This window comes from Armigeres subalbatus, chromosome 2, assembly GCF_024139115.2.
Source record: "Armigeres subalbatus isolate Guangzhou_Male chromosome 2, GZ_Asu_2, whole genome shotgun sequence".
Taxonomy (NCBI): Eukaryota; Metazoa; Arthropoda; class Insecta; order Diptera; family Culicidae; genus Armigeres; species Armigeres subalbatus.
In genome coordinates, this window is record NC_085140.1 from 136,150,851 (window position 1) to 136,169,192 (window position 18,342).

At 43.0% G+C, this 18,342-nt stretch overlaps 1 protein-coding gene across 2 annotated transcripts in view; it reads right to left on the bottom strand.

Moving 5' to 3' along the window:
* Positions 1-18,342, bottom strand: part of LOC134210897 (semaphorin-2A) — a 367,095-nt gene that overhangs the window by 25,698 nt on the left and 323,055 nt on the right. For both annotated transcript variants that reach the window (XM_062687324.1, XM_062687323.1), the window contains exons 7-8: positions 15,730-15,867; positions 313-445 (exon numbers count right to left, since the gene is read on the bottom strand). In XM_062687324.1, the coding sequence (XP_062543308.1) occupies positions 313-445; positions 15,730-15,867 (271 nt within the window). The remainder of the gene's footprint in view (positions 1-312; positions 446-15,729; positions 15,868-18,342) is intronic.

Sequence of the window (18,342 nt, forward strand, 5' to 3'; positions counted from 1 at the left end):
TCACCGTACACTTCCAACCCCACCTACTGGAGAGAGAGGCGCAATCCAACGCATTTGGAGCGCTTTCAGCAACAATGGGAAAGACATTAACCGGTACAAATCAGTCCGTTACAGGATCCCTTCAACCGAGTTTCTTTATTGCTGGTTTAGGTGGCATTCGGCGTTGGGTGGTCGGTGCGTTACCCAGTAGCAAGCAGCGCTCTCTCGGTTTGCCCGAAGGTGCATTGTTACACACATACCCGAGTGCCTACCGACACCTCCCTGAGATGCTGGAGACCCGTACATAAGATTAGGACCATAAATTATACTCACTATCAAGCCACTTGGAGTCGTATTTCAGAGTGCGCTTAAAGTTGAACACCTTCTTGCCGGTTGTCATGTTGTACAGATCGGTCCGGAATATCACCGTGTCGGCTTTGGTGAATTCGGCATTCGTGCCGGAGTACTGGGAAATAGAAAAATAAGAAACGAAACGTTAGTTAGAGCATTGAAAAGTACGATGCTGATGAGTGGGTGAGATTCTGCCCGGAAATATATCTAATCTAATTGTAATGTGTTTGCAGCAACGAGCTTCTTGCTAGCAAGCAGTATTCAGTATTATTTAGAGTTGATAAAAATGACGTAAATTATATTAATTTACTCCTTGTAGATGGAAGCTAGGTAGTACCTAGGAAGTACTCTCTAAAAGCCGAGATCTTTCCTGGCCACGTTTTTGCGAATGCTGAGAAAGGGGAAGGATAACTATTTGAGAAAGAAGCAGAGAATTCTACGAACTCTCATAAGTGCAATGGAATTGTTAGTGAGAAAAATATAAGAGTAGGAATCGTTTTGGCAGAACGTGGAACACAGAAAGCACTAAGATTGAGATACTTAGTAGGAAAGCCAGGGATTGAACCCTTGACGGCATATAAAGCAGAAGCAATAGCCACTAGACCACCAAGAAAACCACGGCATATGTCCGACAAAATAAGCTTTCATCTATCATATACCCCAAGCAACACCACTTGTTTCTCAGTGAGTAATCTCAACTGTGGTGTGACTTACTAAAGGTCTGAGTTATGCACAACAAGTCGTATTTGGAACTCCTTTGTGACACAAAAAGCGCAAGAGGTGGAGCCTATTTGCAACATCTTGCGGCTACAATGAAAATAAAAACACAAAAACCAACTGGGAATCGAACCATGGACCTTGAGATTTGCAACCTTCTACCATAACCAGCACACCATCAATTCTATTTGAAGATACTGCTACAAGTGCACTACATAAACAACAGTGTCATTTGTAACTTTGTTGTACCTTATACGGAACATGCAGGGCACTATGGGGGATCCCCATACAAGCGAGCGGTCAAAAATAAAATTGGACTTTTCAAGTGATTTTCCACTTTGCTTTAGCTGTGTATGGTCGAAATAGCATGAATATATAATTTCTAACCCCCCCCCCCCCTTTAGGGATCGTCTATGAATTACGTAATATTTTTTTTCATAAATTCGATTAACGTGACAAAGCAATCCAATTTAGGAAGTTTAATTTTATATGTTTTCTTGAGGAGAAGGAAGGGGGTTGTACAAAAACTAAGTACAGCAATTTATGGACATCATGAACCCTCCCCCCCCCTTCTCCATCCTCATTTGTGGACTGTCGTCTATATATTTTTGTATATTTTTGCGGAAGGTAATCATTTTTTGTGGGAAGAAAGTAACAAAACGCCTCCCCAATAAATCTAATAACTTTTCATTGCTCTAAATCTGAAGTTGGCGGCGAGAGAACCGAATTAATGTTAAAAGACATTAATTTAATGACATTCAGTGATATTTTTTTGTTCTTACTCTCATGCCTCACAATTTGTATTTAGAACAATCTGTTTGACAAAGTACTAGGTTCTGAAGGATCCTAAAGCATTAAATGTTAATCAAAGAATCAGAAGTCAAGAACGAGTAAAAGTACGAGACACTGAAGACGTCCTAACAGGTCGAAATACGTATATGTAGAACTAATACGAGTTGTTGGAATAAAATGGAATTTTACTAAACTCGTCTTATGACAGTGAATGCATTCCACTAAAAAATAGTTAAATAATTTTCTTAAAGAATCAGAATTGAAATAACTTTGAAAAAGGGTATTAGCAAATTAGAAATCGCAATCCCATGACATTTGTACAAGTTATTCAAAAATAAATGAGAATAATATATTCTCAAAAATGTGAACATTCATTCCTTCCACAATGCTCCATTGTTCCGAAAAGCAAATTTCTTTCAATTTGAATAACAACACTATTTAAATTATTTTTGATTTGTTTTCATGATTTCTACAAGTTATATATAGCATCATTCTTTTCTGTGTGAAGGTTTAAATCTTTAATGATATTTTCTTCAATTCCATCAACGATGGAAGATGACATGAATTCATCTAAAGTATCAGAGGATAAAGAACTTTTAAAAATCTTCAAATATTACAAAATTACGCATGGCATAAGAATAACTAAGTGAATTTTTTCCAATGTCTCCTCGTTATCCAAATCGAGCTTAAAAATAGATCTGATTCATGTAAAGGCACGAAGAAAAATGTCAACATTTGCCTCTCTTGATCATTTTCTTGCATTATGAGTTCTAAATTTCTTCTTTTTTATATTGACTTTCCGCTGGTTGTTCAGCCAGTGAACCTCAAAGTGTAGATGAGTGAATAAATATTTCCCTACCTTTAGCCAGACATTCATGAACACTAGCAAGAATTTCATACTCTCCGTACTAACTAAGATATTGTTCGTCTTTACTTTTGCAATAAACATGTCAGGAATTATTGATTCCATGAGATTTATAAATATTTACATACTATGAAACCTCATATTTAGTTCTCCATCAGTAGCTAATGAATAAATCAGAAAAAATAGGTTTAGGGAAATGACTCAAACCACTCAAGCCCCAAACGCAATTCAGCGGAATGGCGACGGAACCAGTAAAATTTGACAGGAAATATATAAATTCCGTTACCGTTACCGTTGTGCTGCATTGTATTGGGGGTTTTATTCATTCACTCCTTTGAAAAGTTAAAAAAATTGTTATAAATAAAGTCGAAGTTATTACCAATACATGTATTTTGACCATACCCTTTGAGCCCATAGTTCAGTCTGGCCCATTTTCAATAGGAAACGATGGGACTAGATTTCCCGTCGAATGAAACTTGTTGCGAGAAAATCGTACACAAATAAGCGTCTAAATGGCGATTTGCGCACATACATACAGACGCGCATGCACACACATACAGACATCACCTCAATTCTTCGAGCTGAGTTAGTTGATATATACCACTACGGATCTCCGGGCCTTCTATCAAACATTCGTTTTTGGAATGAGCATTAACCTTGGAGTACGAGAGAGGCAAAACACAGTAAAAAAAATAAATGAAAAAAATCAAAGTGATTTAACTCTGTTAATTGCAAATACTGGCAAGAAATTATTTCGGGAAATTTTAGTCGAAGCTTCGTCCTTGATGTGCATCATAAAAAGAACCCGGGGATTTCTGAGGAAAAAAAGTTCTTCACTATCAAAGTTGAAAATAGCGTCGTTTTTGGAAAAAATATTGTTTCCGCATTTTTTTCATTTTTTTTCACAATGTAACCATTAGTTTTTGCATACCATTTTAAAGCTTATACAATTACCTTTGTAATGATGTATTAACATTAAAGAAAAACATTAAGAAAATATTTCAATAAATAGTTGAAAGTAAAATATTTTTTCAGGAAATTTGTTAACTTTTTTACCCATTTCTGACTTTGACACCTTATATCTTTGGAACTAGTGCACCTAGAGACTTCAAATTCAGAATTTCTCTTAATTAGAGTATTGACAATGGAGAGAAAATATTTTAAAATAATTCGGAAGACATGACATTTTCGATTAATGACCGCCCGAAATCCTATAGTGCAGGGGACTGTCAAAAATAAAATACTGCTCAGCCAAGCTCAAAGTGCTTTGCAACATATCAGAAACATTGTCGTAACAGCAATGAACCAAAGTGTTATTAATTCTGCAACATATTTGTTTAGTTTCTGATATGCAACACATTGAGTTCCAAATCATCCAAGAAGTCAGATGCATGGCATATTGCGACGCCACTTAAACGTAAATGAAACGTTGTGTATTTCTGAAACTGAAAAGTGGCTTTGATGTGACTCGATGTATTGCCAGTGTCTAAAATGCAATTTAATAGGAACAAACAGCTATTTGAAATATGTTGCGCATGCTGCTTGGGACACTAGTGTCGCTTTAACGCGGTTTTTTTGCTTGTTATTGGCATATGGATTCAAGAAAACAATGAATTGGCCTATAAAAAAATCGATGAAAATCATGGGGTATTCAATAAGTTGCGGAAATTTAAGTAAACCGACAAATTGATCCACAAAGTTACCGTGATAAACAATTAACTATTTGCAATCCTTTTGGAGGTCCTTGGTTAATCAAACTATTCTTCAGTTCGAGACTTGAGGTCTACAGCAGCTGAAAAGCTTTTCTCGTTACTAAAAGTTTCAAAATGCATTTATTTATATCCATTGCATCTGCTGGATGACCCAGAATATTCCAAAGCTGTCTAATAATACCTGTTGATCTCCCAGGAGATGTGAAGGATACAACTCAATGCAAATCGAAATAATGGGTAGCGGAGAAAGCTTTTCAGGTACTACAGATATTAGGTTCCGATCTTAATGAAAATTTGAATATCTCGAAGCCATTTTGTCATATCTGCTGATATTTTGGAAGATGTGAATATAGTTGAACTCATATCCAAACCTTGAGTGATGAAAAAGTTAGTATCATAGCTGTAGAGTTCTGTTCTCAAAGACAACTCGGATGGCCTGGAACATCCCAAAACTATCTAAGCATGTCTTTTGATTTTATATGTATTGGGTCGTATTGGATATGGTTGAGTATATATTCGAACCTGGAGTGATGAAAAAAATCTACCCAACAAATAATTCAAGCTGAATAAGCTAGTTTTTTTAGTTGAAGAAGACGATTTGTGGCTGTGCTTTCATCCCCAATGTTTGTTGGGTAGTTTTGTGGTTGCAGATCGCAAGTTATAAACGCGAAACAGTTTGAACGACACATTATGTCCCAAAACCATCTTATCATGTCTGATGATCTCTGTAAGGTGTTGTTTGTTGACTGAATACATATCCAAGCGTTGAGTGCCAAAAAAGTTAGCATCTTGCCTTTTTTTTTAATCTTTTTAAAATGATTTTTCTTTTAAAGAAAGAGTTCACACTGAGCATCGTGACTGTTCTACACTCAATTTACTGATTATGGATTGACTGTCTGTTTTAATTACATTTATTGAACGGCTACTCAGTCTTACAATTATTATTACAACGAGTTTATTATTTACCCGACGTTACGAAACGGGGATTGTGTCTTTTGCAAGGGGAAAATTACCCGACAAACAACAAACATATTTTCCCCTTGAAAAAGACACAATCCTCGTGTCGAAACGTCGGGTAAATAATAAACTTGTTGTAATAATTGTAAAACTGAGTAGCCGTTCAATGAATATCATCTACTAGTCGACCCGGCAGACGTTGTTGCATAGTAGGCGAAAATGCGCGTTGTGAAGTGCCTATGCGAAATTTCAAAAGATTTTTTAGTTAATAGATGAAGATTGTCGCTTCGGTTCCCTTTGTTCTGCTGTCCGAAACATGTGTGGTATCAAACTGTAAAATCGTATGTATTTTTCCTTCATTGACATTTAGATCCCCTATCCTCGCCAGTGAACGAATCTGTGTGTTGAGGATACGGTGTAATTGCTGTAATTGAGGATTCTTCAATTACAGCATAATCAACGTTTACGCACCGACAAACGATAAATCCGACGACGTGAAGGACACGTTTTATGAATGTTTTGATAAAGCCTATGGAGAGTGCCCAAAGCATGACGTGAACATTGGTATCGGAGACGCTATCGCTCAGTTCGGTAGAGAGGACTTTTTCCGTCCCATAATTGGTAGGGAGAGCCTTCACTCAGCTTCCAATGACAACAGCCTACGGTTAGTAAATTTCGCTGCTACCAGAGGGATGGCCATCAGTAGCACCTACTTTGCACGAAAGAACATCCGAAAGCATACCTGGACACACCCAAATGGCGAAACTTGCAACCAGATATACCATGTTCTAGTGGATTGGCGCCATTCCTTGGATGTTATCGATGTGCGGATATTCAGAGGTCCGAACATTGACTCTGATCACTACCTCGTTGTCAGTAAAATTCGATCACGGTTGCCAACTGTATCGAACGAAAGATCACAGCGAACGATGCGTTACAATATCCAGCGATTGTCCGAGGAAGAGTATCGGCTGAGTACCGCCAGAAGAAAGCTTCCGATCTTCTTGAAAGGAGGCTTCCAAACCTCTTGGAACGAGGCTTCCGAGCCTCTCGGAACGAGGCTTCCGAGCCTCTTGAAAGGAGGGTTCCGAGCCACTGGAAAGGAGGCTTCCGAACCTCTTGAAAGGAGGCTGCCGAGGCTCTTGAAAGGAGGCTTCCGAGCCTCTTGGAAGGAGGCTTCCGAGCCTCTTGGAAGAAGGCTTCCGAGCCTCTTGAAAGAAAGCTTCCGAGCCTCTTGAAAGGAGGCTTCCGAGCCTCTTGAAAGGAGGCTTGAGGCCTCTTGAAGGAGGCTTCGAGGCCTCTTGAAGGAGGCTTCCAGGCCTCTTGAAAGGAGGCTTGAGGCCTCTTGAAAGGAGGCTTGAGGCCTCTTGAAGGAGGCTTCAGGCCTCTTGAAAGGAGGCTTCTGAGCCTCTTGAAAGGAGGCTTGAGCCTCTTGAAAGGAGGCTTCCGAGCCTCTTGAAGGAGGCCTGAGCCTCTTGAAGGAGGCTTCCAGGCCTCTTGAAAGGAGGCTTCTGAGCCTCTTGAAGGAGGCTTCTGAGCCTCTTGAAAGGAGGCTTCCGAGCCTCTTGAAGGAGGCTTCTGAGGCCTCTTGAAAGGAGGCTTCCGGGCCTCTTGAAGAGGCTTCTGAGCCTCTTGAAGGAGGCTTCCTGAGCCTCTTGAAGGAGGCTTCCGGAGCCTCTTGAAAGGAGGCTACTGAGGCCTCTTGAAAGGAGGCTCTGGAGCCTCTTGAAGGAGGCTTCTGAGGCCTCTTGAAAGGAGGCTTCTGAGCCTCTTGAAAGGAGGCTGGGCCTCTTGAAAGGAGGCTTCTGAGCCTCTTGAAGGAGGCCTGAGCCTCTTGAAAGGAGGCTTCCGAGCCTCTTGAAAGGAGGCTTGAGCCTCTTGAAAGGAGGCTGAGCCTCTTGAAGGAGGCTGGGCCTCTTGAAAGGAGGGCTTCTGAGCCTCTTGAAAGGAGGCTTGAGCCTCTTGAAGGAGGCTTGAGGCCTCTTGAAGGAGGCTTCTGAGCCTCTTGAAAGGAGGCTGGGCCTCTTGAAAGGAGGCTGAGCCTCTTGAAGGAGGCTGGGCCTCTTGAAAGGAGGCTGGGCCTCTTGAAGGAGGCTTGAGCCTCTTGAAAGGAGGCTTCTGAGCCTCTTGAAAGGAGGCTTCTGAGCCTCTTGAAAGGAGGCTTGAGCCTCTTGAAAGGAGGCTTGAGCCTCTTGAAGGAGGCTTCCGAGCCTCTTGAAAGGAGGCTGAGCCTCTTGAAAGGAGGCTTCTGAGCCTCTTGAAGGAGGCTCTGGGCCTCTTGAAAGGAGGCTTCTGAGCCTCTTGAAAGGAGGCTTCTGAGCCTCTTGAAGGAGGCTTCTGAGCCTCTTGAAAGGAGGCTTCCGGGCCTCTTGAAAGGAGGCTGAGGCCTCTTGAAAGGAGGCTTCCGGGCCTCTTGAAGGAGGCTTCTGAGCCTCTTGAAAGGAGGCTTCTGAGCCTCTTGAAAGGAGGCCTGAGCCTCTTGAAGGAGGCTTCTGAGCCTCTTGAAGGAGGCTGGAGCCTCTTGAAAGGAGGCTTGAGCCTCTTGAAGGAGGCTTCCGGGCCTCTTGAAGGAGGCTTGAGGCCTCTTGAAGGAGGCTTCCGGGCCTCTTGAAAGGAGGCTTGAGGCCTCTTGAAAGGAGGCTTCCAGGCCTCTTGAAAGGAGGCTTGGAGCCTCTTGAAGGGAGGCTTCTGAGGCCTCTTGAAAGGAGGCTTCCGAGCCTCTTGAAAGGAGGCTTCTGAGCCTCTTGAAAGGAGGCTTCCGAGCCTCTTGAAAGGAGGCTTCCGAGCCTCTTGAAAGAGGCTTCCGAGCCTCTTGAAAGGAGGCTTCCGAGCCTCTTGAAAGGAGGCTTCCGAGCCTCTTGAAAGGAAGCTTCCGAGCCTCTTGAAAGAGGCTTCCGAGCCTCTTGAAAGGAGGCTTCCGAGCCTCTTGAAAGGAGGCTTCCGAGCCTCTTGAAAGGAAGCTTCCGAGCCTTTTGAAAGGAAGATGATCAGAGAGATGTCGTAAAGCTGACTCTGCGACTCAGGGTTGGTACTTTAGTATGCCAAACATCATGCCTTGGGCAACAATCGTGGCAATTGCGACCCGGTTTTGACCACCCAGCTGAATCGGTCAGGATTGCATGCTACAATCGACGTGTACATCGACCAAATCTTGCAGCCGGTCGTTTTCCAGGAGCTAAGTTCAGTTCAATACCAAGAAATGGTGGACTACAAGGCGCATGCGGAAACCACTGAAGAAATTGTCTATTCCGTCTTTGATTTTATTAAACAACAATTGCTTAAAGACCACTTGATAACTCATGCATAAAAGGCCGCATAAATAGGATACCACTTCTTGGACAGAACATCAAGAAACAGCTGTCATATAGTATGCGAACAACATAAGTCTGATTTCCAACGACTTCCGATGAAAATCATCCACAACTATCAGCCGGTCAGACATTCCGGGTCTGAATCAGCAAAACAGGTTCCAATACGCACTACAACATTGCAATTTGTTCATCTGAGAACTGAGATGCTACCGGAATTGATGAAAACACAAGTTTTATGCGTTTCTCAATCTGTTACCAACAAAAAAAGCCATCCGGCGCGAATTTTTTTGTCGTAACTTACTATGTGTCTTCATTACGTTCATGTTTTATGTGTGCATTGATTGATAATATTAGTAATTTTCGTGTTATGTGATGTGTGAACTTTGCCTGCCTATTGCAAAAGCAAAGTTTTGTTGATACGTTGCCACAAACTGCTGATTTCGAGTGATAAAACTTGGTTCAATTAATCGTTTGTTTTCTGCGCTTTCTGTTTGTTTTGCTTTCGCCCGGGCGAGGCGCCCGCGGAGATGGGTGGTGAAGGGAGCGAACCCAGCTTCGGCAATCATCCGTGCGCTCAGTGTGCAGCGCCTATCGATGATCATGACGATTGTGTCGAGTGCTTTGGAAGATGTAAACTGGCTATTCACATCAAATGCCTACCGGGGGCTACGAATGAAGAGATAGCATTGCTGCAAAAAGTAAAGAATGCCGTGTTTGTATGTGATGCATGTCTGAGCCTCGCCGAGTTCGATGATAGGCACAGTGAAAAACGATTGGATGAGATTGCGAATAAAATGGATAGTCTTGTGAATGTCGTCGATCTGTTCAAAAATTTCGAACAAGTGATTAAAAAAGCTGTAGCTGAGGAATTAGTGTGTTTGAATAAACGGGATGTCTGTGGAGCGTATTTTCCGGGAATTCCGTCTTTTGCTAGCGTGTTACAGTCCTCTAGTGGTGGAAAAAACCGAATCAAACGTAAAGTTCCTGACCCTTCCGATAGTGTGCAGTTCATCCAAAGTTCTAAAACTCCGGCTACTCTACTACTCTGAAGAAGGTGGTCTGCTCCGTTCCGGAAAGCGCCGCAGAATCGATAATGCGAATAAACCAGCTCGTTCTCCCAGTATTCTCCCACTCCCTGTACAATCTCCAGTGCCGGTCTCACCGCAGCGTAAGTCTAATGCGGTTACCAAAATTGAGCAAACTGTCCTTTTCAAGCCTAAACAAGAACAATCCGCAGAGGTAACTAAGGCTGACATTTGCGCTAAACTCGATCCTGCGGAATTCTCTGTGAAGGATGTTCGGTTAAGGGAAAATGGTGTTGTCACTGTGAGGTGTGAGACCAGCGGCCACGCAGTGAAATTAGCTGCAGCCGCCTCTAATATTCTCGACGGGAATTATTGCGTTGAAAGCCAGAAGCCCTTGAAACCACGAGTTAAAATAATTGGCATTTCAAGGATATTGACGAAGAGGAATTGATTCCCTAAGTTGAGAAAGCAGAACCCCGGAACGAATGCTCTCGATCTGAAATTAATCCGAATACACAAAAACGAGTCGCAAAAAAGCAATCATATGTTGGCCATATTGGAAACAGATGCTCGTGGGTTCGATGATTTAATCAAACGGCAGAGAGTAAACATCGGATGGGAAAGGTGCAGAGTCGTGGAGGCTACGGATGTGCTGCGTTGCTTCAATTGCTCGGAATATGGTCACAAAGCTGCTTCCTTCATGCTGCCCGAGGTGTGCCGGTGATCACCAGGTGAATGAGTGCCTTGCCGATTATTTGAAGTGTAATAACTGCCATGTATTGAATTCAAAACGGAGTTCGCCTTACGACCAACTACTCGACGTAAACCATGCCTCTTGGAGTACTGACTGTCCCATTTTCGCCAAGCGACTTAAATCGGCTCGACAACGCATAGATTTTTCTACCTAGCAATTAGGAGAGTATGCTGACAGTAGAGTCTCTTTATTCCGGCCATCAAGCAGCAGTGCATCATTCATCTAAAAATCCTCTCGATCGGACACCGGGACGCACACTTGCCCCCAGCCTTGTGGAAGGTCCTATCCGCTCATCACAGTCGAGCCCATCCAGCCTGCGATCTTCAGCCGTCCGGCCTTGTGTTTGAGGCAGGTGAGGGACCTTCCAACAGCGATTATCAGGCAAGTACGCTCTCAATACGTTCGGTCCATCCTCCAAAAGCCTCCATTTTCCAGCCTACGCGCAGCGACGTCTCTCTCATCTGAATATCCTCTCGATCGGACACCGGGACGCACACTTGCTCCCAGCCTTGTGGAAGGTCCTATCCGCTCATCACAGTCGAGCCCATCCAGCCTGCGATCATCAGCCGTCAGCCCTGTGTTTGAGGCAGGTGAGGGACCTTCCAACAGCGATTATCAGGCAAGTACGCTTTCAATACGTTCGGTCCATCCTCCAAAAAGCCACCTGTTTCCAGCCCACGCTCAGCGACGTCTCTCTCATCTGAATATCCTCTCGATCGGACACCGGGACGCACACTTGCCCCCAGCCTTGTGGAAGGTCCCTATCCGCCCATCACAGTCGAGCCCATCCAGCCTACGATCATCAGCCGTCCCGGCCCTGTGCTTGAGGCAGGTGAGGGGACCTTCCAACAGCGATTATCAGGCAAGTACGCTCTCAATACGTTCGGTCCATCCTCCAAAAAGCCTCCTGTTTCCAGCCCACGCGCAGCGACGTCTCTCATCGGAATATCCTCTCGACCGGACACCGGGACGCACACTTGCCCCCAGCCTTGTGGAAGGTCCCTATCCGCTCATTACAGTCGAGTCCATCCAGCCTGCGATCATCAGCCGTCCCGGCCCTGTGTTTGAGGCAGGTGATGGGACCTTCCAACAGCAATTATCAGGCAAGTACGCTCTCAATACGTTCGGTCCATCCTCCAAAAGAGTCCTGCTTCCAGCCCACGCGCAGCAACGCCTCACTCACCAGAATATCCTCTCGATCGTACACCGGTACGCACATTTGCCCCAACCTTGTGGAAGGTCTGGCAGGTGAAGGGACCTACCAACAACGAGCATCAAGCAACGAAAACAGTGGTCTGCGTATCTACTATCAGAATGTTCGCGGGCTTCGTACCAAAATCGATGACTTCTTTTTGGCGGTATGCGAAGAAGATTACGATGTCGTTGTATTAACCGAAACTTGGCTGGATGACGTCATACATTCAGCACAGCTTTTGGAAACCACTACTCGGTGTTCAGAACTGATCGCAATCCTCGGAATAGCCGTAAAACCCGTGGTGGTGGTGTACTCATTGCAGTTTTGGCAAAGTTCAATTGTGTTCGTGAATCTGCTGTCGTCAGTGATACCCTTGAACAGTTGTGGGTTCGTGTCAATATGACCGGTTTCATTATCAGCATTGGGGTTGTGTACTTGCCACCTGATCGTATGAACAATCTTGATGATATTCAACGCCATCTAGATTCTATCGAAACGGTTACTTCTACTCTCAGAGCTAGCGACAAGGTCTTGCTTCTCGGTGACTACAATCAATCTGCTATTCGGTGGTGTTCGGGTGAAAATTCCTACCCATCAGTAGACTTGATACGCTCTCGTCTATCAGAATCCAGTTGCGTATTGTTGGACGGATTCAACTTTCATGGATTGACCCAGATCAATCCCATTGTTAACTCAAATGGTCGTGTACTTGATCTGGTACTGGTTAATGATGCAGTGTTGCCAAGTTGCACAATACACCCTGCTGTTGAGCCGCTGACACCTGTAGATGTCAACCATCCTCCGCTTACCTTGGAGGTGTCGTACGTGCCGCCCATTACCTTTGAGTCTGGACATGATTCGAGCAGTTATAACTTCCGAAAAGCAGATTACTCTGCACTGAATGAAATGCTACTTGCAGTTGATTGGGATTGCATCAATTCTTTCGATAACGTCGACGATGCCGTGGACTTTTCACCGACAGTATCGTTCGTGCATTTGCTATTCATGTTCCGATTGTAGGACCTGCACGGAAGCCTGCGTGGTCCAACCACAGATTACGAATACTTAAACGTCGCCGTTCTTCTGCACTTCGTAGATACTGCAATTATCGTTCCACGTACAACAAGCAGCAGTTCAATAGTGCCAGCAGTGTATACAGAAGTTATAATCAGTTTTTGTATTCCCGATACATCAGCCGCACACAACGAAATCAGCGTCTAAATCCCAAGCAATTCTGGAAATTTGTTAGGTCCAAACGGAACGAAGATGGTCTTCCTACGTCAATGCAACTGAATGGTGTCTCTGCTGACACTCCCGCTGACAAATGCGAGCTCTTTGCTACACAGTTCAAGACCTCCTTCAACGATTTCGCAGCTCCGCTCTCTCATGCCGTTGAGGCTTCTCGCGACGCTCCTCGTGATGTACTGGATTTAGACATCTTTCCCATCAGTGATGAAAATGTGTGCCGGGCGATTCGGAAACTGAAATTTTCTTTCCGTGCTGGGCCGGCCGGGATACCCGCTGCTTTGCTGCGCCGGTGTTCAAGTGCTTTTATCAAACCGTTAGCAAAAATCTTCAATCTCTCGCTTCGAACCAGAAAGTTTCCCATGCGCTGGAAATCGTCATACCTTTTCCCAGTACACAAGAAAGGGAACAAATGCGATGTGAGCAACTATCGTGGAATAACCACTCTCTCCGCTTGTTCGAAAGTTTTCGAAATCATAGTGAACGACACGCTCTTCGCTTGCTGCAAGCAGTACATCTCAACGGACCAGCATGGATTTTTCCCTAAGAGATCGGTCGCGACCAACTTGACAGAATTCACAACAACTTGCATTGAGGCTCTTGATAACGGGCGGCAAGTGGATGCTGTATATATAGATCTCAAAGCTGCTTTTGACCGTGTTGATCATGGTATTCTACTTAGTAAACTGGAGAAGTTGGGCGTTTCCTCTGCGTGCGTGGATTGGTTTAGATCCTACCTGACGGATAGAAAATTGCGTGTGAAAGTCAGATCATCTTTTTCGGATCCTTTCGTTACTCCATCTGGGGTACCACAAGGGAGTAATCTGGGACCATTATTGTTTTCAATATTTGTCAACGATGTGACACTGGTGCTACCACCTGGAGTGAGGCTACTCTATGCTGACGATGCAAAGATATACATTGTCGTCAATAGTCTTGAGGACTGCATTAAACTACAAATGCTTTTAACCCGTTTAGAGGGTGGTGCGAGCGAAACCATTTGTCACTCAGTATCCATAAATGTCAGACAATAACGTTCAGCAGAAAACGAAAACCTATTATTTACAATTACATGCTGGCTGGGACAGCTCTTGAGCGAGTGCAACAAATCAGGGATCTTGGAGTTATACTTGACGACGCACTAACCTTCCGTTTCCACTACGATTACGTGATTTCTAAGGCAAACCGACAACTTGGCTTCATAATGAAAATCGCCAAAGGATTTCGTGACCCATACTGCCTGCGATCGCTCTATTGTGCGCTTGTACGATCAACACTGGAGTTCGCTGTCACTGTGTGGTGCCCTTATCAAGCCACCTGGATCTCGAGGATCGAATCTGTGCAAAAAAAGTTCGTGCGCTTTGATTTGCGCAATCTTCCTTGGCGTGATGGCCAACATTTCACTCCATATGAAAACCGCTGTCGGCTGCTTGGGCTGGATACTTTAAATGTTCGACGCCGTGTGGCACAGGCCATGTTCGTAGCGAAAATCCTCAATGGTGCTTTTGACTCTCCAGCAATACTTAGTAAGATAAATTTTACGCTCCTATGCGTCCGCTGAGGAGAAGGGACTTCATTCAGCTTGGTGCTCGAAACAGTCGATATGGTCAGCATGATCCAGTTCGATATATGTCATCCAATTTCAACGCAGTGTTCCACCTCTTTGATTTTAATCTATCGCCAGCAAATCTACAGCGAGTTTTCACAACACACTTTCGAGACACCGTTTGACACAAACGTAGTTTGTTAAGTTCTGTTTTACTGTAGTGATTAATTTTTGTGTATTATGATTATGTATTATGTGTATGCTTGTTAGATTCAGTGATAAGTTTTACCCTTGTAGTCATTGAGACATCAGATGTCAGATGACAATTACTACTAAATAAATAAATAAATAAATAAAAATTAACATCTCTCGATTAGGACTTATTTTGGGATGTTTACTTTTTTACATTTAATCGGGGTTCAGTCAAATCACACCAAGCGCCAACGAAAAATTACCGATTTTTCTGCTCAAACTTTGGTTTTTCAGATTTAATTGATCGCAAATCGTATCGGATATCCATCAACTCTATAACTGGGGATATCCTACTGCAAATGTATGCTTAAATTGATATGAAACTATTTTCGAAGTCCTTGTACGAAGAAAATATCACAAGTCAGTCGAAAAGCCGCTTGGTGCGGTTTGGCTGAATCCCGACCATTTACCATTCTTACGTTTTGAAAAGTTAAAAGCGTCGAGCTGAAGGACATAATAGTGGAAAAATCGTTGAGGTACTCAATATCAACTATGATAATGAAATATGTATCTTGCCATATCTCGATAAATACCACAAAAGCATTTTTTTTTCTACAAAAAGTACATATTGATGACTGCATTCAGGATATTTTGTTTTTAATTTTGAAGCTTCGGAAGTCTCTATTGTTCTACAACGGAGTCCAAAAACAATTCATTTCAACGTGAAGCCAATTTCCGACAATACAACAGTATACGAAATTCCGTCCACGAAAAAAAAACCTACCCAACAATTGATGGTTTTCATGAGCTAGCTTTACGAAAAATTTATTTCCGAATAGTTTATTTTAGTTTTCGCCACGTATTTCCACCCGGCGCAGATTTATTACCGCGAGCCGCGGATTCCAATGTTGTTGCATTTTCTCGCGCTTTTGTTTGCTTGCGAGTTTCGTCATGAACCTCGGCTATCAATTCAATAGCACTAATGGACGTGTGGAGTGCTGGCGCATTCCATCCTCCCCCCTCCTTTCGAGCTCAAAGCCCGCGCATTCTCCAAACATCCATAACCCAAACCCACATAATTCACTTACCAGTGCGGGTAAATCTCCGGGATTGCCCTGGTGCACGTAGATGGCGGTGGAGTTGTCCAGCGGGTCGTACGGACACTTGGCGATACCCAGCCCAATTCCGGGCACGAATTCCGACCGTGATAGATGGGTGAGGTTGGACTGGAATGAGAAAATAAGCAAAGTTTGAAATTTTTATTATAGAGTTCGTACATTGATGGTCCACAGGACCATTGCTGGTCTATTCATTGGATTTGGATATTTATTTTTTATCCCTGTGTTGGTTTTTTCGGGCGTATGTATTCGAATGAATTGATTTTATAGAAAGCGAATTGCACCAACCAAATGGGTAACTGAAAGCGGTAGTGATTTCAACAGTTGTTGGAAAACCAGTTGACCAGAAAGGGCACACAACGAGTGCAATTGTCCGAGTAGTAACGAAATACAATCAAAGGGTATACATATTAGATGGTAATTCACCAGTGAAGGTTTATTGAGCTTTGAAAAGTGACTAAAAAACAAAAATGGCCAGCTTGAGAAATGCCTGTTTGAAACCAAAGTTTGTATGTAACGATTTCTTAAACTTTAAACAGAATCGCGTCCGAAACCCATTTATAACTTAATAATATTACAATGAATGTTAAATTTCTATTCACTGTACGGCCAATAAACCTAGGTATCATTTTAATCATGCAAATCCATCCAACCGGCATGTCTGTGCCATATGATCGTCGTGTACAAAATTTCAGACCCTTCCAAACACAATAAACCGGGAAAACTTTTAGGAACAATAAGCAACGAAGCACAATGAGTGGCTTGCTGATGGCAACGATGTGAGTGGGGTTGTCACACCATAGTCCAAGGCAATGTCAGTCTGGCCGGACTGGACCAACCCACCGCAACACCAACGATATCAGATGGAAGCATACATTTCGGTAAATTATTTTGTTTTAAAGGACATTCCGGTGCGTCACATGGTGGCATTTACGCACATACCGACACGGACACCCTCCTAAAACAACAAGCCGAGGAAAAGTTAACGGTGGAAATTTATCCTGAGCGTAAAGTGAAAAGTTGGAATAAATTATAATCACTCACTGCTTCGTTCTGATGCTGCCGCCTGTCACGAAATGATGAACTGCTGCAGCTTTTATGAACATTGGAAAGCGTTGACGAATGAGCGCATTCTCCATAATCTGGAAATCTCCACCAGCTCTAGTTTGTGGCAGTTACCTACAGCCGTATCACACATATTGTATCGCTGCTGATGCGACGATGCAACCGTACGGTATGTGTGCTGATGGAGATGATGATACGCTTGAAGTGTGAATTGGGTACGATGATAAGGGGGAAAATGCAAGACACTTCCGGAAGCCGAGAACGTTATTACGGATATGGTTGGCATGTTGATAATTTTGTGAATATTTCACCGTGCTCAAAAGTGATAAATTATACAAGCTGGCAAAAATAAGTAGTTGGTGAATTCTGTAGAGAGACACTATTTAGCGTAACAACATCTGAAGTTATTAAATTACCGTTGGGCGGAGCTTATTTGGAAAAATCGGTGTCTGCTTTGTAACAATAAAAAAATAGTTAGACTAAGACTTTGGTCAACATTTTCAAATCATCATTTGGAACTTATGGGATTGGATTTGGATTGGATTTGGATTGGATTCGGATTGGATTTGGATTGGATTTGGATTGGATTTGGATTGGATTTGGATTTGAATTGGATTTGGATTGGATTTGGATTGGATTTGGATTGGATTTGGATTAGATTTGGATTGGATTTGGATTTGGATTGGATTTGGATTGGATTTGGATTGGGTTTGGATTGGATTTGGATTGGATTTGGATTGGATTTGGATTGGATTTGGATTGGATTTGATTGGATTTGGATTGGTTTGGATTGGTTTGGATTGGTTTGGATTGGTTTGGATTGGATTTGGATTGGTTTGGATTGGTTTGGTTGGTTTGGATTGGTTTGGATTGGTTGGATTGGTTTGGATTGGTTTGGATTGGTTTGGATTGGTTTGGATTGGTTTGGATTGGTTTGGATTGGTTTGGATTGGTTTGGATTGGTTTGGATTGGTTTGGATTGGTTTGGATTGGTTTGGATTGGTTTGGATTGGTTTGGATTGGTTTGGATTGGTTTGGATTGGTTTGGATTGGTTTGGATTGGTTTGGATTGGTTTGGATTGGTTTGGTTGGTTTGGATTGGTTTGGATTGGTTTGGATTGGTTTGGATTGGTTTGGATTGGTTTGGATTGGTTTGGATTGGTTTGGATTGGTTTGGATTGGTTTGATTGGTTTGGATTTGGTTTGGATTGGTTTGGATTGGTTTGGATTGGTTTGGATTGGTTTGGATTGGTTTGGTTTGGTTTGGATTGGTTTGGATTGGATTTGGATTGGATTTGGATTGGATTTGGATTGGATTTGGATTGGATTTGGATTGGATTTGGATTGGATTTGGATTGGATTTGGATTGGATTTGGATTGGATTTGGATTGAATTTGGATTGGATTTGGATTGGACTTGGATTGGATTTGGATTGGATTTGGAATGGATTTTTTCAAATTCCAAATCATTGCATGGCAAAAGTGTTGTCAGTTGAAATTGAATTTCCGCTGGCACAAA